Source organism: Capricornis sumatraensis, chromosome 3, assembly GCF_032405125.1.
Source record: "Capricornis sumatraensis isolate serow.1 chromosome 3, serow.2, whole genome shotgun sequence".
In the NCBI taxonomy this organism is placed as follows: Eukaryota; Metazoa; Chordata; class Mammalia; order Artiodactyla; family Bovidae; genus Capricornis; species Capricornis sumatraensis.
Genome location: NC_091071.1, coordinates 40576777 through 40601956, shown reverse-complemented (window position 1 = coordinate 40601956; position 25180 = coordinate 40576777). Strand labels below are relative to the sequence as shown.

Sequence of the window (25180 nt, the reverse complement as noted above, 5' to 3'; positions counted from 1 at the left end):
CTTTGTCCTGCCACCCAGCAGATCCCTGGTCCCAGCCCACCTAGGGGACAAGGACAGCGTGGCCTGCCCATACCACATTTTTCTGCTGGGAACCGACCACTTCCAGACCTGGCTGGCTCCAGAAGACAGTGCTTGTGTAAACTAAGTGCTTCCAAGCACCTGAACTGAGTGCACATGGGGTAAGTGCTCTCACACACGTCGTGTGAATGTGCAAGGTCAACCTCTCAATCCTCAGTGACCCTCCTCCAGCCCCGGTTCCCAGGTCTGCAGGCCTCTAGCAGCACTTGTGGGTACGAGGGTCCTGTCCCACCCAGCACTGCAGTTGGCGGGGGGAGGTCAGGAAGGTTGTCCCCCTGCCCCCACCTGGTTGGGGGCCCTGGGACTTGTGGAGAGCCCCCTCACTGGTGGAGCAGGCAGGCTGGGTTAGGGTCCCGCCCATAGAACCCCAGCAACTCACTGGTACAACCCCTTCAAAAGTGCCTTCCTGGTAGCTTCCTCCTCAGGAGCCCTTCACTGGGCAGAGGCTCGCCAGGGAGGCCTGCACTTGGGATAAGCCCATCCCAAGGGTGGGGGACAAGCAGACTGGGGTACACAGTGTAACTGACAGGGACCCGATGAGGTTGCTGGTTTTTGAAGCATCTCACCTTTGGCAAGACTTAATTGGCCTGAATTATACTGGAGAGTAAAACTTTTGTTTCAAAAGAGTTTGGACAACCTTTTCTTGTTAGATCTTTCTGAAATAACATTTAGGACACTTGCAATGTAAAATGCCTCCCTTCTTCCTCTCCAAGTTACCCAGTTTCTCGGAAATTTGTACAGGTTTTCCATCCAAACATGGTGGCCCAAGGTCTTTTCCCATTTCCTTCTCTCGTGGGGCTCATCAGCACCAACTACCTGGCCTTATGCCTCTAGCAATGAGGCATCCCACAGCCAAGAACGGGAAGCTCGAGGGCTTTGCTCTGGGAAAAAACAGCACGCACGCTCAGTGGTGACGTTGCCAAGGTCCAGGAGGGGCCCGCCTGCCAGTTTATTATTCCCAGTCAAGACACTGCTTGCCAGCTGTACCCCTGCCTACCCGCCAGGCACAAAGGGCACCTGGGAGTGGCAGCAGGTCTTGGGACTGTGGCTGTGAGGATCAGGGCCTTCTAGGGAGATGGGCCAAACAAAGAGCTGGAAGTAATTTTAAATGGGCAAAGACCGGACTTAAGTCCTCTAGAGCCACAGTGCCCAGAAGGGTGGGTTCAGCCAAAACCCCGGCAGGCAGCCCTGCCCTCAGCCTTTCCTCTGTCGGAGCTTCTCCAGGTACACCTGCAACGACTTCTGGATGGAGTCTCTGCAGATGAAGCTGACAAAGTTCTGGATGTCAGCGTCGCGCTGCCTCAGCAGGCGGTCTGCGGTGGCCTTTCGCATCATGTTCTTGGTCAGCTGGCGTGCGTGATCTGAAGAAGATGGGGCCCCCCTGTGAGGACCTGGGCTCTGCGCCGGGACAGCAGTATTGCCGAGCTGCCCCAGAAGGTTCCAGCCGAAACGCCAGCAGAAAACTCAAGGGAGCAAAGGGAAGAAAAGGAAAACCACCCGTCCCCTGCTGTCCGCCGACTGCTTTTAAAAACATACAGGATGATACTGTGAAAACTGCCTTGTCAGCCCATTATTTTCCCTCAGCTATAGCTTCAGGAATATCTTCTATGTCGCTAACTATTCTTTACCACGTCATTAACGGCTGGCTATGTGGTATTCAGGCATCAGCAAACCTGGCCCCCCAAAGCTCAAGAGCTAAGAACGGTGGTTGCATTTTTATGTATGGTGGGAAAAACATTTTAAAGGCTAGTATTTTGTGACATGTAAAAATCATCTGAAATTCAGAATTCAGTGGCGTGGTGTTCCAGTAACACTAGATATACTTCCTAGTTCACACACCCATAGGCCTCACTCCGGTGCTGTGGTTATGGCAGTGACCGTGTGACCAGCAAAGCCGGGCATCTCCCTGGCCCTTTACAGACAGGTGACCCCTGGTTTCTACTGTCACTGACATAAGCACTCTTATCACCAGATGTGGAACCTAAGAGCCGTTTCCAGTTGTCTGTGTAGTGGGTTGAACAGTGGACCCTGGAAAGGCATGTGTAAGTAGCCTGATTAGGAAAAAGGTTTTTGCAGAGGTAACTGAGATGAGATCATCTTGGATTTAGGGCGGGCCCTAAATCCAGGGAGGGCTTCCCTGGTGGCTCAGTTGGTAAAGAATCCGCCCACAATGCAGGACCCTAGGAGACCTAGGAAGATCCCCTGGAGAAGAAAATGGCAACCCACTCCAGTATTCTTGACTGGGAAATCCCATGGACAGAGGAGCTGTGTGGGCTACGGTCTGTGGAGTTGCAGAGAGTCGGGCATGACTTAGCGACTAAACCACCATAACCACTGCCTGAATCCAGGGACGAGTGTCCTTAGAAGGAACTGGAGGTCTGAGATAGATAAACATGTAGAGAAGGTGTGTGAAGACACAGACAGAGGCTGGAGTGATGCAGCCTCAGCCCAGGAGTCTCTGGAGCCCCTAAAGACGAAAGAGGCAGGAAGGCGCCGCCCCAGGGCCTCTGCAGGGAGCAAGGCCCTGCTCACACCCTGATTTTAGACTCTGGCCTCCAGACTGTGCGAGAATGCATTTCTCTTGTTTTAAGCACCTAAGCACCCTCACCCCTCAGTTCCCTGTCTTGTCACTTGTTATACCAGCCTCAGGACACAAAGTCAGTCTGCTACTGTGAGCGGCTCATCTGTGTATGGCTTGAGAACTCCTGGGCTTACGAGGAGCCTCAGGCTGAGAGAGGAGGGGGCTCTGCCGGCCCACGGGCACCCCCACCCGCACCTCACCTGGGACGGCCAGCCACCGGGCCATCTCTGAGAGTGCCGTGCTCAGCACTTGGTCCTCCGGCACCACCTGGTCCACCAGGCCCACCTGGAGGGCCTCTGACGGCGGGAAGAGTGACCCCAGCTGCAGGGCCTGCTCCGAGGCGCGGTGCCCGATGGTGTTCACGTATGTGTCTTTGAGCCTGGAAACAGACACCCGACTTGGAGTGGGGGCTTGGGGTTCCTGGCCAGGGGGTGGGGGTGGTGGGCCTGGCCCCTGGCCTTACCAGAAGGGGGCGGTGATGCCCAGCAGGGTCTCGTTCAACCCTATGTGGTACTTGGGGTTGTCAGCCAGGACCCGGCAGTCACAGGCGAGGGCGATGACACAGCCCCCCGCGGGGCAGGCTCCCTGCAGGGAGAGCCAGACCTCTGAGCACGCTCCCAGCGGTGGTGAGCTCCTGGGTGCCTCCAGCCCCCTTCCCTCCCACTCCCCGTGCTGCACCAACCCCATCTGGGGGTGTGCACAGCAGGACTTGCTCACCCATCAGCCCGCACACCCCTCTTCCCTCAGGCTCACGTTGGGGCTGCGAGCGGCTTCTCCTCTCTGCTCTTGTCCGGTCCCTCAGACGCCAAATGCACTTCGGGCCTGGGCTGTCACCTCACTCCTGCCCCAGATGGCCCGGGGCCACCACTCTCCTCATCTCTCGCACCCACTGTCCACGAGGAGGTGGCTGGCTGCCCAGCCCCTCCTCTCCAGCTGGCTCAGGGCCCCGGCCTCCGCCCCACCCTTGCCTTAGGTTAGGCCAAAGCGATGCTCCCCAGAGGTGACCATGGGCCCTGGCTCCTGTCCCCACACTCACCACCACCACATGACCCCCTCTTCTCACTTGGTCTGTAATGGTAAGCTGACAACATCTGCAGGCCTCCCTGACTGCCCCCTTCCTCCCTGAGGGCTTTCTAAGGGAGGGCCACGTCCACCCACCCCAAGGGCTGGCCCACAATCAGCAACCCAGGTGGCCCCCCAGGAGGAACACGCACGTTGATGGCAGCAACCAGCACCAGGCTGGACAGGTACGTCCGCAGCCACAGCTCCTGCACGGCCTTCCAGTACTCGGCATAGTGAGCTGGGTTCCTCCCGCACATCTCCGTCAGGTCCAGGCCGGCGGAGAAGACCCTGGGGCAGTCCTGGGGGGGCGGGGGCACTGTCAGAGTCTGTCCCAGGGGCCCAGGGGGTGTACAGGCACTTGAGGGCCAGAGGAACTGAGGTCACGCTCAGCAGCAGGATGCCGCCCCCAGATGCCCTGAGCTGGGGGCTCCGGGGACTCAGCTGGGACCCCCTGAACTGCCATATTCTTCCCCTTCTAGCTTCAAACAGGACGGGCAGGCAGCAGGGCCAGGTGCTCCCCAGGGACCTAAAATGCAGGCTCTGTGTACCCATGAGCACGGCCCAGGCAAAGGAGTCAGAGGTCGGGGAGGCTCCTGACATCAGAGAGGACAAGCATTCTGGCTAACCCCAAAGGGCCAGCAAACCACAAACCCGCCAGAGAAGGAGGGAGCAGCGAGCGGTCAAGAAGACACCCCTCCCCTCTGCCACGGGCCATAACTCGTAAGACTGAAGGCTGGGGTGGGGGTGCAGACCAAGACAGAGGGGACCAGTGCTCCCAGTGTGGACACCAGGTTCAGGGCACTCAGTGAAGAATGTAGGCCGGGGCAGGAGGGGACCCCCGGCTGTCACACGGGGACCCCGCGCCTGGGTTTCCCGCAAGCCCTCGCTGGAGCGTGTCCGGCGCCTGAGGCTGCTGTGAGGTTGCTGATCGCTAAGCAGAGCTGGCTACGGTCACCATGGGCTGCTGCAGACGACAGCCCCCCTCCCCCCCGCCCCCCAGTGTCCATGAGGAGGGGCGGCCACACTCAACATCCCCTACATCCTCATACAAACTGACTGCAGCCAAACGCAGGGCAGCTGTAAATGTGCCCCGAGCCTCTCATATACACGGTGCCCGTGTGTGCACGGCACCTGCAGGCTGGCCTTGTTTGCGTGGAACGCGTGCCACTCTTGCCTCTAAAAAGCACCCCTGGGGATGGGAAGCTGGGCCGTCACCAGCCAGAATCTTGGGGGGTGGTGGTGAGCCGCCCTGCTCCGAGGATGTGGCAGGACTAGCTTTCCAGCCTTCCTCCTTAACCTCTTCCCACCGCGGGCCCCTGGCTCCTCCTCCCCGCTGCCCCCCAAATTCAACACATGTTCTCAGCACCGAAGTGGACGGGCCAACGGTGCGGCCCATGGTCCTGGCACTGGAGGGAAGCAAAGGCAAACAATTCTATTCTGGATGCGAGCGAAGCAACTGCATCGATGCCCGCCGGGGCGACTTCTGCCAGACAGAAGGCATGGGGGCTGGCCTGTTTCTGTGACTTCCGACCTCAGTGATTCTTCTGCAGCGGGTTGAGGTCAGGAGCGAGCGAGCAAGGGAACCTGCTGTCTGTTCTCGCTCCCTCCCCCGACTCCACTGTAGCAGGGGCTCTAATAAAGCCTTGCCTGAATTTCTTGTCGAGCCTCTAGTCAATTTCTATTGGATGAGCAAGGCCAAGAACCCTGGTTGGTATCAGATTTATGGCCCCCAGTTTGTGGCTCATCCCTTTCTGCGGAGGGGATCTGGGCACCTCTGGGGCCCCTGAATGCAGCTTCCCAGTGGGCAGCAAGTGGCCACCTGAACCCTGCCTTCCTGACCCTGGGGGCTCAGGTCCCTCATAGGCAACACTGTCCCCGCCTCCTCGTCCTTCCCCCTCTCCTGCTGTTTCTCTGCTTCTCTTCTCTGTCCTGCTTTCGAGAGTGCATGCCAGGCAGCCACAGCCACACTCCTCTCGGCTGGCGAGACCTCTGGCCGCCCACGGTGCACCTCGACCTGCGGCCAGCAGAGGCCGGAGAGGCTAGCCTCACCCGTGCAGACCCTGACCTAGCGGGCCATCCCTGCCCAGAGAGTCGCGAGAGTGACAGGCTCAGTCCTCACGTTGGGCAGCGGCTGGAAGGCCCCGCTCTCTCTCTTTCAGTCTTCTGTCCCTCCCGTTTCACCTCTCCCTTGGTCCTCATACCTGCACTCCCACCCTTTTTCAATCTGGAAAACTTGCCCGTGTCTATAAGCTTTTGTCATTGCTATCTTCACCTTAGGTCGTTTAGTCTGTCCAGCTGCCCTGCTGATGTGGGCGCGGTGGAGGACGTAAGCCTTGAAATACAAAAGCAGCCCTTGTATTGTATATCTCAAACAATGCTTGAGACTCCAACCTTGGGTTACTTGGTGGGATTTTAAAGAACAGAAAGAAAGGAGCTTTCGTTTCTCCCCCCTCTGCCTCTGCAATGGAACTGCTCTGACTGCATGCTCAGGAACCACCTGATTCATCTGTAGTCTCTCAGAATGAAGGGAAAAAGCCGGGGGGGTGGGGGTGCGGGGAAGGCATTTTAAATTCAAGTGGGAAAACTATCAGGCCTCTGGTTCTGTCTTTATGTAAAAATTAACTTGTAAATGGGCTGTCTTCAATTAGCTTAAAGGCAATTGAGCCCTTATATATTCTCAGAAACACAGAAGAGGCTCATCAGAATACATTTTGGGCTCCTGTGATCTGGGAAAATAGTCAATATTTAATTAATATCTGGTATTAGTGCTGGCTTAAGCTTGTGGGTTTAATTAACACAGACCTGTACTTCAGAGTCACTCACATTAAGTATAACACTTTCATTGTACCTAGGGTTACTGATGGAGAAGGCAATGGCACCCCACTCCAGTACTCTTGCCTGGAAAATCCCATGGACAGAGGAGCCTGGTAGGCTGCGATCCATGGGGTCGTGAAGAGTCGGACACGACTGAGTGACTTCCCTTTCACTTTTCACTTTCATGCATTGGAGAAGGAAATGGCAACCCAATCCAGTGTTCTTGCCTGGAGAATCCCAGGGATGGGGGAGGCTGGTGGGCTGCCGTCTATGGGGTCACACAGAGTCGGACACGACTGAAGTGACTTAGCAGTAGCACCAGCACCAGGGTTACTGAAAGGAAGTGCATACTGTTCCTGTTATAAAATTTGTCACCAGGGAAACAACCTGACATGATTAAATTTTTAAGTAAATGTAAGTGGGGTTAGAGCTTTTTGGTAAACTCTAGAGGAATAGTTTTGTGTTGAAAGCATCCATCTAAAGCAGTCCCTCCCAATGCTGGTAACTTAAAAACTAAAACTAAGTAAAATGAAAGGAATTCATTGGGTTCAAGGACCATTTCAAATAAGATGAAACAATGAGAACACTGCTGGCTAAGCATGTGTAAGCTGACCTACTTTTGTCTTCTTGTGAAAGAGAAAAGAAGCCGTTTGGTGCTACCTTGAGATGGCCTCTGCCAAACTACAGAATGCCAGTGCAGAAGGCCCTTCATGGCGGCTTAAGGAAAGTTGGGTGTGTGTTTTCAGAAGGGTGTATGAGGAGCAGAGATACATTTTGTTTGTTAAAGGAAAAAGAATGATTCTGTCCTAAAGCTGGTTATTTCTCAACGGAAAGAGCAAGGGACAAAGTATGGCTGATGAAAGCTGCAAAAGGTCTCCGGAAGAGAAATATGGAGATCCGAGTTTTTATGTAGTCCTGCCTTTCCAAGGTTGAAATCAATTTAATTGGGTAAATGGGTTTTATTCAGGGCAGGCTGATGCAAGACGTGATTTGGTTTCTGTCTCTCATAAGAGAACAAAGTTTTCCTGGAATGCCGCGTTTGACATCAGATTGTGTGAGTTTCTGTGCCTTTAAGTGATCTCTAACGACCTTTGAAATCTTTTTGTTTTCCACCTTAGATCAAGAAATAACTGTTTCACAGTGACCTCGATTCTATCAACCTACGATTCTATCTATCTATTCTATCTAAAACATTGTGAGATTTTGGGTGGACTTTCCAAATATCAAATTGAAATTACAGTTCTTTTGATGTCCAGGTTAACTTTGAAACTGACGTCCCCAAAGAGAGAACCAAAGCTAAATGGGTTCACTGGGTGTGTTAAATTCCGTGGGAAACACTGTCCAAACTCACTGTTGCTGGTCTCAGATGGGACCATCGGGCTCTCCCCAGTTTTATCGCGACCACCATAACAGATGTGGAGGGGGCTTGGGATGCTTCCGCTGTCCAGTCTCTCCCCTTACTCTACGTCCAAAAGCCCCGTGGGAACACTCCCAGCTCGAGGCCCTCAGGTCCTGGCCCCATGACATTTCCCACTGCGCCCAGCTCCAGTTCCTCCAGGATCTCCTTCCCTCCAGGGCCCGGCAGCCCAGACACTGTGACTACCCACTGGGCTGGCCACGTCCAAGCAGCCCACTTCCTAGGCTTTCAGTTCAGTTCAGTTCCGTTCAGTCGCTCAGTCGTATCTGAGTCTTTGCGACCCCATGAATCACAGCACGCCAGGCCTCCCTCTCCATCACCAACTCCCAGAGTTCACTCAAATTCATGTCCATCGAGTCAGCGATGCCATCCAGCCATCTCATCCTCTGTCATCCCCTTCTCCTCCTGCCCCCAAACCCTCCCAGCATCAGAGTCTTTTCCAATGAGTCAACTCTTCTCATGAGGTGGCCAAAGTATTGGAGTTTCAGCTTTAGCATCAGTCCTTCCAATGAACACCCAAGACTGATCTCCTTTAGAATGGACTGGTTGCACCTCCTTGCAGTCCAAGGGACTCTCAAGAGTCTTCTCCAACACCACAGTTCAAAAGCATCAATTCTTCAGCACTCAGCCTTCTTCACAGTCCAACTCTAACATCCATACATGACCACAGGAAAAACCATAGCCTTGACTAGACGGACCTTTGTTGGCAAAGTAATGTCTCTGCTTTTGAATATGCTGTCTAGGTTGGTCATAACTTTCCTTCCAAGGAGTAAGCGTCTTTTAATTTCATGGCTGCAATCACCATCTGCAGTGACTTTGGAGCCCAAAAAAATTAAGTCTGACACTGTTTCCACTGTTTCTCCATCTATTTCCCATGAAGTGATGGGACCAGATGCCATGATCTTCGTTTTCTGAATGTTGAGCTTTAAGCCAACTTTTTCACTCTCCTCTTTCACTTTCATCAAGAGGCTCTTTAGTTCCTCTTTACTTTCTGCCATAAGGGTGGTGTCATCTGCATATCTGAGGTTATTGATATTTCTCCCAGCAATCTTGATTCCAGCTTGTGCTTTCTCCAGCCCAGCGTTTCTCATGATGTACTCTGCATATAAGTTAATGAGCAGGGTGACAATATACAGCCTTGACATACTCCTTTTCCGATTTGGAACCAGTCTGTTGTTCCATGTCCAGTTCTAACTGTTGCTTCCTGACCTGCATACAGGTTTCTCAAGAGGCAGGTCAGGTGGTCTGGCATTCCCATCTCTTTCAGAATTTTCCACAGTTTATTGTGATCCACACAGTCAAAGGCTTTGGCATAGTCAATAAAGCAGAAATAGATGTTTTTCTGGAACTCTCTTTTTCGATGATCAGCGGATGTTGACAATTTGATCTCTGGTTCCTCTGCCTTTTCACATGCACAATCTCAAGCAGGTCACCCCCACATCAGGGACACTGTTACATATATCATAAGGCATGAACGTCAGAGACAGCAGATCCCCCTCCGGAGAGACCTGGCAGCACGCTGGCACTGGCTGGGAGGGCCCCTCTGGGGAACCCCTCGTGTGAGGGACCAATGACCAGAGATGGCTGGCTAGGAATCGACAGGAGAGCAGAGGACACTCAAAACCCCAGAAGGTGAGAAGGCATTTGGAGGACCCTCGAACCCCTTCTGACAAAAGCCTCCTGGTGAAATGCCTCTGGGACCCGGGACTTCATTTCTAGGAGCGCTCTCGGCCGAAGGGTTTTCAACATGGGAGGATCCTCTTCTAAGCCAGAAGAAACACCTCTGGACTGTATCCTTAAAAACTGGAAATCTGAAAAAACAGATGGGCTGAAAAGGGAAAAACTTAAACTGTACTCTAACACTGCCTGGCCTTTATGTAAGTTGGGGGGATGGAGAAAAATTGTGAGGGAAGAATTATAAACATATGTACACACTCAAAATACGCCCTCCTTCTTTTACATGCCCATGCAGCTATCTGGAAAGAAAGGACACTTTTATCGTACTTTTTAAGAAAGAGGACTTGGGGCCGAGATTTACATCTCATAGAAGCAAAACCCTAAATGAGGCTAGATTACCTGGCCAAGATTGTACCTGATAGGGGTTGACTCAGTTCAGTCGCTCAGTCGTGTCTGACTCTTTGCAACCTCATGAATTGCAGCATGCCAGCCTTCCCCATCACCAACTCCCAGAGTTTACCCAAATTCACGTGCATCGAGTCAGTGATGCCATCCAGCCATCTCATCCTCTGTCATCCCCTTCTCCTATCCCCAATCCCTCCCAGCGTCAGGATCTTTTCCAATGAGTCAACTCTTCACATGAGGTGGCCAAAGTTTTGGAGTTTCAGCTTCAGCATCAATCCTTCCAATGAATAATCAGGACTGATTTCCTTTAGTACTGACTGGTTTGATCTCCTTGCAGTCCAAGGGACTCTCAAGAGTCTTCTCCAACACCACAGTTCAAAAGCAGCAATTCTTCGGCACTCAGCTTTCTTTATGGTCCAACTCTTACATCCATACACAACTACTGGAAAAACCATAGCTTTGACCAGACGGACTTTTGTTGGCAAAGTGATGTCTCTGCTTTTTAATATGCTGTCTAGGTTGGTCATAGCTTCCAAGGAGCAAGTGTCTTTTAATTTCACGGCTGCAGTCACCATCTGCAGTGATTTTGGAGCCCCCCAAAATAAAGTCTCTCACTGTTTCCATTTTTCCCCCATCTATTTGCCATGAATGATGGGACTGGATACCATGATCTTAGTTTTCTGAATGTTGAGCAGAAAAGGAGTGGTTTGTGCAACTGTCAATACTTTTTGTCACATATGAAGTTAACACCTCCTTCCAGGTAGAAACCCATGCCAAGAAAATCTGTCAACAAGCCATTTGACTTCCACAGGTAGTTACCTACTAATCCTTGCCATTCAGTGTGGGCAAGGAAATGAAAACTGGCTCTCTAGCTTGTTCTCTTGGATGTCGCAGGCATAAAAAGTCTTCTGCCAGGAGGTTTTCATTTTCTCATAGCCTTTGTCAGGCATATGGTTTATGCTGCATTTTGTCTGGTGCGCTGCTGTCTGCCTGATGTAAACCTGCGACTAAGACTGTTGGGTCCAAGGAGGATCCAGAAGGAAAAAGCCTGCCCTCTGAGACCTCAGCTCTAGGACCTGCCTGCAGAGGGATGGGGAGCACTGCTCTTGGAACAAGCACAGTCTTGGGGGCCAGCCTGGGCGCCAGGAAGCTGCTGAAAACCAAGTCCGCACAGGGTCCAGACTTTGTGAAGTCACGTGGTTTCAAGGTCACCCCTGCCCAAAGGAACCCACTCTCACCTATATCCAGGCCCGGGTATGGAGCACCAAGGCCTGCCCCGGGGCCTGGCCCCACAACCACGTGGGCCTGGGAGGCAGCCAGGGACAGAGGCATCAGTTGCCTGCGGGCGAACCAGCTGCCCACATCCTGGCTCCTTCAAGTCACACCCAGGGCTATGACCCCTGGAAGGCCTGCGATCACACCTGCACTTGGGCCGCCTGGGTTTTCTCCAGCCTGTGATGTGTGTGGAGGCCTTTCTGAGCTTGGGGCCTTGTGGGAAGCTGAGGAGCACTCACGGAAGTTAGGATGACGCCGCGGAAGGTCTTGTCGTTCTCCAGCTTCTCCAGGCTGATGACCAGCTCCGTCAGCAGCTCCAGGCTGAGGGAGTTTACGGGGGGATTCCTGAACTTCATCACGGCTACCCCTAATTTGAAAACAAAGAGGACAAAGCCTGTGCCAGCACAAGAAGGGTGCCCCCAGTCACCTATGGGAAGGCCATGGGAAGACATACAGCTGATGGGTTTTTTAAATTGAGGTGAGATTCACGTATCTTATAATAAAGGGAACCCTGTACACATCGGCAGTTACCATTCCTTCCATCCCAGCCCCTATGCCTGTGTACTAAGTCACTTCAGGCATGTCCGGCTCTTTGAGACCCTACGGACCAAAGCCCTCCAGGCTCCTCTGTCCATAGGATTCTTCAGGCAATGGGTTGCCATGCCCTCCTCCAGGGATCTTTCTGACCCAGGGATCACTAATCACTGATCTCCTTCTTGTTCCTAAGGACTTGCCAACTGTGGACATTTTATGGAAGCGGAATCATAGAAAATATGTGACCTTTTGTGTCTGCTTGCTTTCATTGAATGTTTTCAAGGTTCATCCACGAAGTAGCAGGTGTCAGTGGTTCATTCCTTCTCAAGGTCAAATAACTTTCCATGGTCTGTGTACAGCATGTTCTGCTTATCCATTCACTGGCCAGTGGATACTTGAGTTAGTTCTACCTTTTGGCTATTGAGAGTAATGCTGCTGGGAGCACTCACATACACATTTTTGTTGATCTTTTTTGGGGGGTTTAAAAGCATTTTACTTTTAGACAACCTACATGACACGTTTTTTTCCCTCACAAACAATGCCTCCGCTCCAAATAAATCAATGTTCAAAACAAATGAAGAGCTCACGATGATATCAGTCCAATTTTCTCCGAGATACCAAGTCTGACATCCTCATGGGAGCAGACAGCCTTATTGTAAGTGAGCAACTCTAAGAACTAGACGTGTGAGGAGGAACTCCAGTTGGGGGTTCTGGTTCATACTTGTTTAAGGATCAAGAGTAAGAATATCAGGGGCCGGATGTTCTTAAAACTCTCCGTTTATACACTCATTCTGCCAGCAACAGGAAAAGCGGGAGTGAAGGGCCTGCCCCTGTGGACAGTGTGGCTACTGGCTTGGGTGAGGCCGTCTGTTCCCACTGTCTGGCCCAAGGGCAGACCCTAGGGGCTTCAGAAATGTCATCCTACGCAGAAGAATCAATCAGAACTTTCAGAAGTGAGCTCCCCAAACGTGGTGCGGAGCTAAGTTTCTGAAGCTGACTCTGGATCTTTGTTGTTTAGTAAGACAATATCTAAGAGTTTGGGGGAAAGGTAGAGACCAAAGGTGAACAGATGGACTTGGACATCACCAGGTAAATAATCACATCCCTGGCATGGGGTGGGTACAAAATAAATGTTTCTTGAATGTTGAACAGAATCCAAAATCAGCTTTTTAAAAAAATATTATTTTTAATGGGGGGATAATTGCTTTACAATATTGTGTTGGTTTCTGCCATACATCAACATGATAGCACTTTGGCACTTAAATGAAAACATTTTATAACGCACTTTTACTCCATTAATTCCTCCAAGTCTCAACATGCCTGAAGGCCACCTGGGTCTGGCAATGAGGACAAGACCATGCTTGGCTTTGACCTCAAACTCAACCTCCTACCAGGATAAGCTGGCAATGTTTAGGAGGCTCGGAGGTGGGAGGCCACAAGACAGCTTGTCTTAAAATGTGAATCTGTCTGTCTCTGCCCCCAAGCACGCTCAGGACCTAGCTCTGAAGGGCTCTCTGGTGGAGAAAACACAGCTTTCTCTTTCAAAAGTGCTCTTTCTACCTCTTTTTTTACCCACCTTGGAGACTGTTAAGAGGTGTTCTGATGGGGGTGGGTAGGAGTGATTTTACTTGTGGCTCCTGGCTGTAATTAAAAAATATCTGCTGGGTTCTGTGCCACCTGGGAGTATTAACAAAAAGTTAAAAATGTTATTCCATGATGCTTCCAATTATTTTCACTTCCCAAGTTAATAGCTTATATAAGGAGCACATACTCCAAACGTTAAAAACAGAAACATGTTTATCTTCATAATGAACTGGGGCGGGCGCTGGTGGTGGTGGTGGTGGTCGTGGTGAAACAACTCGACTGGAGATGACCCTTAGCTTTGAACTCAACAGAAACTTACTTCAAAATCAGGCTTTATCTCGGGATCTTTAGAAATTCGAGCGCTTTCCCGGGTCCGGATTCTAGGTCTGGGTCCGGAGCCGGGGGCCCCGCGGAGCCGGGCCCCACCGTGGGGATGCCGGGCGCTCGGGGTCGCTTACCTGAGGCCGCGTCCGGCTCCACCAGCACTCTCTGGCTTCCGAAGAGCCGCGCGCCGTCCCAGCCGCCGCCGCCGCCGCCGGCCATCGGCTCCGAGCGCCCAAGGGTCGTGTCTCGGAGCAGCAACCCTGCGGAGGTCGGCGAGAGATCGGTTATCCCGCGCCCCCGCGCCCCCGCGCCCCCGCGCCCCCGCGCCCCCGCGCCCCCGCGCCCCCGCGCCCCCGCGCCCCCGCGCCCCCGCGCCCCCGCGCCCCCGCGCCCCCGCGCCCCCGCGCCCCCGCGCCCCCGCGCCCCCGCGCCCCCGCGCCCCCGCGCCCCCGCGCCCCCGCGCCCCCGCGCCCCCGCGCCCCCGCGCCGGTCACGCACACGGACGGAGCAGGGCGCGCGCGGGGAAGCGCACTCCCGAAGCCAGCGCCATCTTGGCCGAGAATGGGCAGGTGGCGGCGCGGGGGTGTGATCTTGCCGTCTGCACCGCCCCCAGGGCCCGGGCCGCTCTTCCAGGGCGGAGCCTCGGGCTCCGCGGAGCAGGACGTCTGGGCAGATCCGACTGCACGTAAATCACGGAGCCAGAGGTTTGCGCTCAGCGGTGGCCAGGGGCTGCGGGGACCTGGCTCCGGCCACCCCGCAGAGCGTGGGCACTAGAGCGCCACTTCCTGCTGGCGACCAGATTTGCAGCTGCTAGCTTAGCCGGGGGCAGAACAGCCTGGTGAGAGAGAACTGACCTTTCACCTTCTCAAGAGGCAGCTCATTTCACCCGGGCTCCTCCTGGGGGTGGAGGAGGCGACAGCTTCCCTTTGCCCTCAATCCTGCTGAGCACACACTGTGCTGGCATTCAGTTTGAAAACGCTGGACACAGTAAGGGCCAAGGGATTATGTCTTAAGCGTTCTTCCGTCTGGAACAAACCCGTTTTTGAGGTGGGGAAGTTTTTCCATGGCCATCTAACACAGCAGTGAATGAGATCCAGCTTTTTGGTCGGGCAGAATTCAAGGCTCCTGGAACACACAGTTGGTAACTCCCCTGGTGGTCCAGTGGTCAAGACTGTGCTCCCAAGGCAGGAGGCAGGATCCTGGCCAGGGAACTAAGATAAACACTGTCAAAGTTTTCCTGGTTAAAGTGTTTTGCAGCTATGACTTTGGAAATGAAACCAAACATTTATTTTAGGCAATTGTGTTTAATTCCCTCACAACTGACGCGGCCTTTGGGGGCAAGGGGCAGGAAGGAGGCAGTGAACCCAGCAGACATTGCACTCTAATCCTAGGTTTATTCAACACAGTTCTTTTAATCTACACAACGAAGTACAAACACAACATCATCTAAAATGCTACAAAGTTACAAAACTCAAAACAAAATTTATAGTACTGACTGTACAATAAAAGCTGAAAAAGCAATGTACACGTTGCCAAGGTAACCAGGAAGACCACCAAGAAAACCAACACAGCAGAGTTGGGGTGAGGGTGGGGTTCTGTGATGACCTGGCAGAGCTGGCTCTCAACAATTTCAGAAAGAGGGGGTCTCTGTGTGTGTCCCTGCACACGGCTACGTGTGTAAAGAACCGTTCTGGGCAGATGACGGGGGTGGGGGTGGTATTTGACTCTAGAGGTTAGAAGAGGACTCAGGCTGGGCCAAGCTAACAGGAACAGCAGTTGCCTAAAAGCACGCGTTTCCTGTGGGGCCCTGAGACCGGCCCCAGGTCATCTGTGGAATGGGAAAATGGGCTCCCAGGCTGGGGCTATCCCCCCACTTGGAGTCCCCAGCTCACCCCTGCTGGCTCTGCCACTAAACTGACTCTCAGGAACTAGAAACGTGGAATTGCTCTAGCTAGAAAACTGGAGAGCATCTTTACAAGCACGACCCCAGACCCACAACACTCCTGCCGCTGGAACCCTGCCGCTGGGGAGACGTCTGATCGCTGCCTCCACCTTGAAGCCTGCCCCGAGGGAGGGATTTCTTCCCTGTGACCCCTCTGGAAACCAACAAGAGCGGTGGGAGGGAGTCGCAGGGGCGGAGCTCCGGGCCCCGCCTATCGGGAGGAGTTGGAGCTGGAGCGGCTGCGGTGGCGGCGGCGGCCAGGCGAGCGGGAGCGACGGCGCGCGGGTGAGCGACGGCGTGGGGAGCGTGACCTGTGGGGAGAGGAGACACAGTGTCAGATGGGGAAACCCGGAAACCCACGCCCATGACCACAGGGTTGCAGCCGCCTTCACACAGAGCGGCATGGCTCTAACTTGCCAGTCACACAAGCTAGATCCCTCTGGGTGGCGCCGACAGAAGCCCTGGGGAAGCCGGAACCGTTCCGGAGACTAAGGGTTCTGTCTCCGCGGGCTGTGCGGTGCAGCTGGCCAGCGTTAGCAGAGGAGGGACAGCTCAACCCCGGCCTCTGCCAAGGCTGTTCCCTACTCCTCTGACCCTTCGGGTCTTCTCACAGAGGGCAGGGAGGGGCCGCACCTCTGTGGGTCCCTCAGTTGGGCAGCTCTTCCCTTCCCGGGCTGGAAGGAACTCGAGACCTCCAAGGCTACCAGTACCCATGCTGCTTCCCCACCCCCATCAGGGGGCAGGCAGGGCTGGACAAGGCCCCGAAGTCACTGCCCCCTCACTTTGTTTTGTCAATAAATACAGGGAAACTGGTCCTAATCAGCCCCCTATGAAACTCCAGAGTGACCCACCTTCTCCTTATCCGCGGGGGTGACCTGCGCCACATAGGAGGCGGCGGCAGCATCCTCCTGGGAGGACTGAACCTCCGGGGCGGTGGCCGGGGCCAGGGAGCTAGCACAGCGGTGGCAGTGATCTCCTGGCCATCGATTTGTCCTATTGAAAAAAGGGTAGAGTCACAAAATCCCTATCTAACAAGCACCTACCCTGGTGGGCAAGACAGAAAGGAGTCTGAGGGAACAAGGACAACGCACTCTGGTCATAGAGAAAAAGCAGCTCATGATCACTCTCACTGGAGGTCTCATCAGGAGACCCATGGGGCAGGACCCCAACCCAGGACTCCATCTCGGTGTGCTGGATAGCCTTCTGGGGAAGCCCACTCAGGTTGGCACCTAAAGAACAGGCTGGAGCCTGCTTAGCGAGGGGAGGGCTGTGCCCCCACCCTGAGCTGGAAGCGGGTGCTGCCCCGGACGTCGTCCTTGCAAGCAACGGGAAGGGGGCAGAAGAGAGGAGCAGGGAGACCAGTTGGGCTTCAGCAGGACAGAGATGGGGTGAAATTATAAGAACTCAAGGGATGACGGAGGGACAATCCTGGGAGCCCGCTAATGGGTCAGGTAAAGGATGATTGGCACCAGGTGTCCGGATGAGCTGTGATTTGCGGGTGGAGGGGAGGGGGGAAGGGTTGCATCAGACAAAGAAGGAAGTAATTCGGGGGTAAGAAACAAAGGACAGGATATTCAGGAGACTTCAAGTCTGTCTAAAGGAAGTATGCAAAAAGTGCCTCAGGGAGGGGAGTCTGTGTACAGTCAGTACTAAAGCCACGCAAGTGAATGAAACTGCAGAACTGCGAGGGGAGGCAGCTCAGAATGGGGCATGAGGAAACTGCAGGGTCTCAGGGAGAGAAAGTATGAAGGAAACTGAGGCAGAAACCCAACAATCCCAGGGCACCAAGCACAGCCAGTGTGTTCCCAAGGGTGGGTGGCAGGCTCTTCTACCTTCTCAGTTTCTGCTTTCACGGAACATACTTGAAAGGCTTAAGTAGATACAGCCTAAGGTGGCCCTGGCCCATGAAAGTGAAAGGGAAGTCGCTCAGTCGCATAGGACTCTTTGCGACCCCATGGACGGTAGCCTACCAGGCTCCGCCATCCATGGGATTTTCCAGGCAAGAATACTGGAGTGGGCTGCCATTTCCTTCTCCAGGGGATCTTTCCAAACCAGGGATCGAACCCGGGTATCCTGCTTTGCAGAGAGACGCTTTACCATCTGAGCCACCAGGGAAGCCCAGGCCAAAAGTTATTCCTGGTTAAGGTATTGCATGGGCACTGACTATGTAACAACAAAGAAAAAAAAAAAGGGAAAAAAAGGAGAAAGGTCATCCTCTACCTGCTGCTGCTAAATCGCTTCAGTCATGTCTGACTCTGTGCGACCCCACAGACGGCAGCCCACCAGGCTCCCCCACCCCTGGGATTCCCCAGGCAAGAACACTAGAGTGGGTTGCCATTTCCTTCTCCAATGCATGAAAGTAAAAAGTGAAAGTGAAGTCGCTCAGTCGTGAGCCCATGGATTGCAGCCCACCAGCCTCCTCTGTCCATGGGATTTTCCAGGCAAGAGTACTGCAGTAGGGTGCCATTGTCTTCTCTCATCCTCTAGCTACCTGCCAGTAAAAACCAAGCCCTTCCATTTCTTTCTGGAGACTGAGCGGTTCCATTCAGCACAATACAAAGAGACAGAGAAAAAGTCCTACCAGAATCTTAAGACAAGGTGGAATGTTTATCATCACACACGTCCTGAATGTATCTAAGCCTCTTAAATTTTTAGCAAGTGCTCAGACTCCATCAAACACAAGACTGACAATCTCTAAAACAAAGGCATGACTCAATAAGAGCTGATGCCTGCACAGTGACAGATCCCAGTTTATGCTGAACTCCTAAAAACACTCCAGGGGGATTTAAGGAGATTGAAAGACTTAGGAGTACCAAGGAAAATTCTGTACTATACAAACTCTACCAGGGTTCAAGGGCAATTATCTTTCAAACATGTAAGAGGGCCTCCAAGGATGCCAAGGTTCTCAGGGGTTCAGACTCTTCCCCCCACTCGGCCTGGCAGCCCACGTGGGGCTCGGGCACTCCTGGCTCAGCTCCAGCTGCCTGGAGGACAGAAGCACCAAGCGTCCAAACCTACACTCCTTAAAATGCTGCCTATTCGAGACGCAAAACGACTGGCAAATGTTCAGTCCTTCAAAGGTTGTCAAAGCCAATACAAAGTGGCTGTAAACGTCATCAACAGTTAGGATGCATTTTAGGAAGAGGTAAAATCTGTGGATTTAGAAAGTTATCTTAAAAATGCTAAGTTTTAGCAAAACAGAAAGTAACTCAGGATTAAAGAAAACATTCCCATATAAAAATGTTTCATTATAGTCAAATACTTTGTGAAGAAAAAAAAAGTCGTTCATTTGATCCTTAAGTTTTAACAGATTGAAATATTCTTAAAATGCTAATATATTCATATTTGATGAATACTTTTTCAAGAATAATGCTCTGTAAAACATGTTTTTGGTAAAGACACACCCACTGAGTAAGAACTGGAATCTTGACAGAGCTCCAAGGAAATTCTCACATGCAGCCAGACTGGAAATCGGTTCTCATCACACCAGGTATGGTGGGCAGCTGGTCTGGGACAGGTCAGAGCAAGGCTGGACTTACCTCCGTCCATGTGCTTCAGCGCCTTCTCGGCCTCGTCTGGATTCTCAAACTCCACATAGGCGTAGCCTTTAGACAAATGGGGGTGCATCCTTTCTACAGGCATGTCAATCATTTTAATTTTCCCATAGGTAGAGAATATCTCCATGATGTGATCCTAGGGAGGAAGAAGGGTCACTTAGGCTCACCCTCCCATCACTCGTGTAGAAGTCAGAGAACTCGCCACGCAATGACCACACCCTCAGCACCCTAAGCACACACACAAAATACATTCTGTTAAAAGGAAGTAACCAGTGCTCTACTTGGTCACATGCCACCAACTCAGCCCTAAGAAATGCTGCATTCTACGTTCACCTTCTGGCAGAGGCGGGCTTCTCGTTTTCCATTTTAAACATCTGCAAGAATCACCCCAATGTCCACTGGACAGAAGCAGATTCCTCACCTTGGTCACATTCCTGGTGAGCCGCCCAATGTGTACTTTGGTGGGTTTAGGGGAAGGGCTCCGCCTTTTCCTTTCCTTTTCATCTCTTTTGGGTGGTTTGGACCTAATTGAAAAATACAAAATCCTATTAAGACAGTGAAACTCCTTTTCTGGTCTACTTTGGTAATAACTAATGGTAATCTTTTAGCCCCAGTCTGTAAATTTAGGTCCCAGATAATTCATGAGTTTTGGAGGTAATCCCCTGAACTGACCAGTCCCCCGTGGAGAAGAGGGGCTGGAAGGGGGCTCACTTGGAGCGGGAACGCCGCCTGTTGTCGTGTCTGCGCCGAGAAGGGCTTGGGGAGCCGGAGGAGCTGCTGGAGCTGGAGCTGCGCGACGTGCTGGAACTTCCCGAGCGGCTCGAAGCCGAAGACGAGCTGGAGCCGCTGCTGGAGCCCGTGCTGGTGCTGGAGCCTGAGCTGGAGGTAGAGCTGGACCGGGACCTGAGGGCCGAGAGGGAGGGGTCACCGGTGGAAGCAGTGCTGCCTCACCGCAGACAAGTCAAGGGGAACCACTGGGCTCGTATTCTCAAGCCTCAAGGCTTTCCCCAGCACCCACGGACACCCTCCAGCCCCATCCTAACAAAGCCCTTGCAGGGACAGAAACAGCATATGTACCATGCAGTGACAGGACTGCTTCCTACCTACACAGAAGCCTTGCCTACTGGGAGGAAAAGGAGCAGTCTGGGAAATCAGAGCCCCCGGCTCAGCTTGGAAGGCAGCTACTGACTGACACAGGCTGGTTTTCAACAAAAGGAAAAGGAAAGAGCCAGGCTAGGATGATCCAACCACAACTCCAAATCAAAAGCACGCGAGAGAAAAGCATAACTCAAGATGTTGCATTCCTAATACCTCCAAAAAAGAAAACAAACAAACATACCAACACAGTCCTCTGTATGATCAGAGCAAAGCCCAAACCAGTCTGCCATAAATTAGTAATCTGAGTGCTTTCTTTATCAATAAAAAGAAAGAACACTCTGCAGGCTCTTTGGGAAAGAAGAGGGCCATGGCCTTGGAAATAAGGCCCTGGCAAGGCCCTGACCTGCCAGCCCCACCTGGTGCTGCTGCTCCCGCTGGAAGCACTGCGCCTCTTCCGAGTCTTATCCCTGCCACGATCCTTCTCGCTCGACTCCTTGGTGGCCCCTTTATCTTTAGAGCGGTCCTTGGACTTCTCATCAGAGCGGTCTTTGCGTTTGGTGGGAGAAGGCGCCCTGGACAGTGAGGGAGAGTGTGAGATGACATGCCCCTTGGGCTGAACCCTGAAACCACAGCACAACCCAAAAGCGGATGCAAAGGGCTACAGAAACCCCAGACCACCACAGAGCAAAAGGGTCTGTGGCTTAGGACACTTTCACTATAAAATTCAAGATATTTCCAATGTCCCCCTTTCTGAGGGTCCCTAACAACGAGCACCCCGAAAGTAGCACTAGAAAAATCTGACAGAAGGATTACCTAGTGCTGGACTTTTTATTATTTTCTTTGACTCCTAGCAAGCTCTTCTTTTTCACTCCTGATAAATCCATTCTCCCCTTCTGAGGTGTTCAAAGCAGCAATGGTGGCCTCACTTATCTGAACTCTCACGTCTAACTTGAGTCTGAGAAACGATCCCTAATCGATTGCAATTTACGCCAAAGTGCAGCCTAATAACAAGATAAAAGGATTCACAGAGTAAATTGGCAAGGCAACAAATCTACTTTGCAGTCAAAAGCTGAGCATAGGAGCAAGCAACAAGGAACACAGTCAGCAGTGTGCATCTACCAAGCCAGGAACACTTGGGCCGGGTCCATTTCCTCAGGGGATCCTGCCCCCACAGGACGCACGTGAAGAACTGTCGGCTCAGCTTGTCTTTTTCTTAAGCAATGGTGTGGGTGGTGGGGTCCTGTTCTTTGACAGGTAGTACAATGCCCGTTTCTCACCAGTTTTGCGGTAAGCCCTCTACAGTCCTTTAGAGACACTACAGGAGCACACTGGCAGGCAGAGCAAACCCTAAGTGACAGGATTCGACCTCGCTTCACTGCTGGAATCTTTGCAGGATACATTGGATAGATATTATGACTGGAAGCAAAAACCATTTCAAGTGACTGGTACCAGTATCAAAACATTTAATAACCAAACAAATGAAACGTCCCCCATGAACATTTCAAAAGTAGTAAAGTGAGACAAAACATAACAGAAATGTAGCCTGTAGAATCTAGGTGGTGGTTCTGTGACTATTTGGTGCAGTAAATTTTTTCAGCTTTTCTGTATGCTCCCATTTTTGGAAATGGATGCATTCACATGTAAGGGTTTAGCTAAGTTCCAGAGCTGCAGCATGTACTCAGTAAAAGGTCATCAGTAAACACTACTCAAGAACAAACTATTCATTCATTATGTGCTCTGTTTCCTGGGGCTGTTGCCTTTAAGTATTTCCAGTGAGGTCTTGCGCAATTTGCTTGAGTTGTAGAAGCAAAGATCTCGGGATGTTGGCCTCAACTACTCCTATCTCACCTTCCTGTAAGTAACCTGGACACAGCCCACCAATCAGAATCCTGTTTCCATGTGCGCAGTGCTGCCAAAATGCTGGATAAATTTCTGACTCAAGAAAGAGTGCCCAGCTGTGGACAAACAAATAAGAGTGCACTGTTCTTTTCCAGGGCTATAAAGTCTTTTTAGACATTATGTCTTAAAATGAGAGGGCATACACAAAAAAATAAGCCAAAATTAAAAAAGAAAAAAGGCACTACAGACACTCAGTAAGGTGTCTGTAACACTAAGCAACATTGTAACGGTTAGCGGGCTTGCTTGGACAATCAGTATAATTCAGTGCTTAAGAGTCTGAAGTTCCCCTGCTTGGAGTCTGATTCAAAGCTTTGTTGTGTCTTTGTATCAATCCCTTAATCATTCCGAGCCTCAATTTCTCATCAGCATTAAGGAGAGACAGACAGTTCCTACACTTCATAGCGGTCAAGAATATAAACCAAAGTAACCGATAAAAGAGTCTTGGGGACCTAGTTAAGGCTCAACAGATGTTAGCTAATATTAGGAGAAAGGCTTTGGAGGTTTTTCTCTGAGGCAAACTCTTGGCTCTTAAGTCACACAGCCTCTGAATGCTCAGCAGGGGTCCCTGGACTGCCCCCATTACGATCACCAAGAGTAGCACTGTCCAATAGAAAGAGAGCCAGCTACAAGAGTACTCTAAAATTTTCTTGGAGCAAAGTTCCAAAAAAGCATTAGTTAACAGATGAAGTTAACTTTGAGTAACGTATTTATCTGACACACTACACCCCACACATAATCTTTTCACCAGTCAGCATACAAAATGATTAATAAAATATCCATGCTTCCCCATGCTAAGCGTGTTAAACACATCAATTTGAACTAGGTACATTTCAAGTACTCAGTAGCCACGTGTGGCCAGAAGCTACCTTATTACACAGCTGACCTAGAATACATATTCCAGGGCCCCATCCCAGTCCTAAAGATCTGCTCTTTGTAGTTTGTGAAAACAAGCACCAGCGTTTATTCTTAAAACTCAATTAAGACCACAGAGTAAAGGAAGGCTTTTCTGGGTGTGGCCAGAGGGCTAGAAAGCAAAGGTTGATTATGTTTACACAAGTGCAGGTAACAGGACCGTGGTTACCTCCCCCATCCTCTGGAAAGGTGCGCGTCCAACAGCCAAAAATAGGAGAGAACAATTAGTCATATCTCGAGTACATGGCGTTTCAGCTCACATCTTCGGAGCACCTTCTCCATTTACAAGTACATTTCAGGCACAATTCATGAAAGATTGGAAAAGGCCACGCCTCTGCTCCGTCGATTTAACCTTTCCGTATCCTCTCTTTTGGGGTTACCGTCAAACTGGGCTCCAAGACATTAGGGGCCGTATCCCCAAGGGCTAGCACCGGGAACGACACACAGGAACCCCGCAGACGTTCGTGGAGTCGATGTTTGAAATTAATGGCTTCGAAGGGAGGGTCAGTCGGTCACCCAGGGGATCCCAAAACGCATCTCGTACCCACCGGCCCCGGCCCCGGCCCCGGCCCCGCACGCGACCTCGGCGCCCCGCGTCCGCGTTCACTCACAACTCCCCAGTCCAGGAGCCGGGCCGCGGGCGCTTCCAGGGCAGGGCCCGGCGTTGCAGGCCTGGGTCTCCAGCCCGGTGAGAGGGCCCGGACGGCGGAGGCCGAGTTCCCGGCCGCTCCAAATCCCGCGGGCCTCACTGGTCCCGCTGCAGAGCCGAGGAAACGAGGGCGCCCTTCCGCCCGCCGCGGCCCCGACCACTTCCGGGCCGCAGCTTCGGCGCCTCCCACTCAGACCGCCCCGGGCCACATTCTCTCTTCTCAAACCCGGAGCGACGCCCCAGGCCCCACCGTCACCACCACGTGGCCAAGGAGCAGGCCGGCTCCACGATGCGCCCCGCCGAACATGGCGGGCGGGCCCCAAAGCTCGGATGGGGTCGGATTCCCGGTACTTACATCTTCCCGCCGCCGCGACCTCCTCCCGCTCTTCTCAGCCTCAGAGGGCGGCGCGGCTCTGGCGTCAGGATTAGGGAGCGGGAAGGAGCGGTCGTCCGGCGCGCAGCGATGACGTCGAGCCCCTCGGCCAATGGGCGCGAGCGAGAGTGTTAAAGGGCCAAGGCCTGTTTAGGAAGAGACGCGTCGGGGCGCTTACTCTGGAGGGTCGACCGGGGCTGCCCCGGGCGGGCTGCACGCCTCGTGGGGCCATCAAGCTGGCAGCTCTTTGGGGCTGGGAGGGCTACTTCGTGCGAGCAGTTTGCTGGCTGGCACGGAGAGGGTTAAGGCGGCCGCGGGCCCGCCCCTCTCCGTGCGCGTGCGCACCGGGCGGGCTGCGGGCCTGGTGGCGTCCCAGGTCGCTGGGCTCCGGACCCCGCTGCGACGTGGAAGGTCCCGGGCGGCCCGGCGGCGGGCTTGGAGGAAGGGTGCACAGGTGCTGCACGCTCTGGCGGCTTGCCGTGGGCACCTGTAGGGCGGAGGTGTCTTCGCGAGCAGGGCAGTTGCGGGAATGTGTTCTTGCAGTTACCGCTCATGGCGTGAGGGGTGATCCTGCAGGCGCAGATTCTGTGCTGGCGGAATTGTACCAGGAGGACAAGGCAGCGGGTAGTGCAGCCAGAACGAGCGGGCTGCAGAAGGCAGGGTGGAAGACAGTGTGCAAAAGGGAACGCGCCTCCGAGGCGCTGACCCTGCCGCTGAGGCCTGCAGTAGAAGGGCATGTCCGGCAGAAGGAACAAATGGTGCGAAGGCTCCTTGGAAGAAACCGGGGCTAGGAAGGTGGAGTCTAGCGTTTGGAGGAACAGAGAACCTGTGCAACATACGGCGCCAAGGCTTCATCCTGCACTGTCAGAGCCTTCCTGGCAAAGGCAGGAAGCTGAGTTAGAGGCCCAGGACCAGGCAGGAGGCTGTCGGAGTAAAACCCGGCGCTGAGGGGGCTAGGGCTTGCGGATGTGTTTACCGCTGTGTCCCTCCCCTCTCCGA

General features: G+C 52.9%; 2 protein-coding genes across 4 annotated transcripts; both read right to left on the bottom strand.

The window, feature by feature from the left end:
* Positions 1-784: 784 nt before the first annotated feature.
* Positions 785-14471, bottom strand: ECI1 (enoyl-CoA delta isomerase 1). Its single transcript, XM_068967435.1, has 7 exons — positions 14250-14471; positions 13886-14011; positions 11549-11676; positions 3874-4020; positions 3123-3244; positions 2860-3038; positions 785-1439 (listed from the first exon to the last, which is right to left on the bottom strand). Exons 1-7 carry the CDS (start codon positions 14299-14301, stop codon positions 1273-1275), a joined length of 921 nt encoding a protein of 306 aa, XP_068823536.1. The 5' UTR covers positions 14302-14471; the 3' UTR covers positions 785-1272.
* Positions 14472-15118: 647 nt separating this feature from the next.
* Positions 15119-24248, bottom strand: RNPS1 (RNA binding protein with serine rich domain 1). 3 transcript variants are annotated; one of them, XM_068967535.1, is made up of 8 exons: positions 24164-24226; positions 21162-21349; positions 20765-20920; positions 19962-20153; positions 19672-19774; positions 19233-19386; positions 16545-16686; positions 15120-16004 (listed from the first exon to the last, which is right to left on the bottom strand). In XM_068967535.1, the coding sequence occupies exons 2-8, from the start codon at positions 21230-21232 to the stop codon at positions 15905-15907; spliced, it is 918 nt and encodes a 305-aa protein (XP_068823636.1). In that variant the 5' UTR covers positions 21233-21349; positions 24164-24226; the 3' UTR covers positions 15120-15904. The 3 variants fall into 3 exon arrangements, with proteins under 3 accessions (XP_068823639.1, XP_068823636.1, XP_068823637.1); XM_068967536.1 differs by lacking the exon at positions 24164-24226 and adding an exon at positions 23771-23898; XM_068967538.1 differs by lacking the exon at positions 21162-21349 and having other exon boundaries at positions 15119-16004; positions 24164-24248.
* Between the last annotated feature and the right edge of the window lie 932 nt (positions 24249-25180).

What these genes read in the sequence shown, in the direction of transcription:
- RNPS1 (XM_068967535.1), bottom strand. Translation starts at nt 21,232, where the DNA reads ATGGATTTATCAGGAGTGAAAAAGAAGAGCTTGCTAGGAGTCAAAGAA. An exon ending in AATAAAAAGTCCAGCACTAG is followed by an intron (nt 20,921 to 21,161) that starts GTAATCCTTCTG and finishes CTCACTGTCCAG; the next exon opens with GGCGCCTTCTCCCACCAAAC. An exon ending in GCTGAAGCACATGGACGGAG is followed by an intron (nt 16,687 to 19,232) that starts GTAAGTCCAGCC and finishes TTTTTTCAATAG; the next exon opens with GACAAATCGATGGCCAGGAG.
- ECI1 (XM_068967435.1), bottom strand. Translation starts at nt 14,301, where the DNA reads ATGGCGCTGGCTTCGGGAGTGCGCTTCCCCGCGCGCGCCCTGCTCCGT. An exon ending in GGAGCCGGACGCGGCCTCAG is followed by an intron (nt 11,677 to 13,885) that starts GTAAGCGACCCC and finishes TTTTCAAATTAG; the next exon opens with GGGTAGCCGTGATGAAGTTC. An exon ending in GCGGCGTCATCCTAACTTCC is followed by an intron (nt 4,021 to 11,548) that starts GTGAGTGCTCCT and finishes CCGCCCCCCCAG; the next exon opens with GACTGCCCCAGGGTCTTCTC.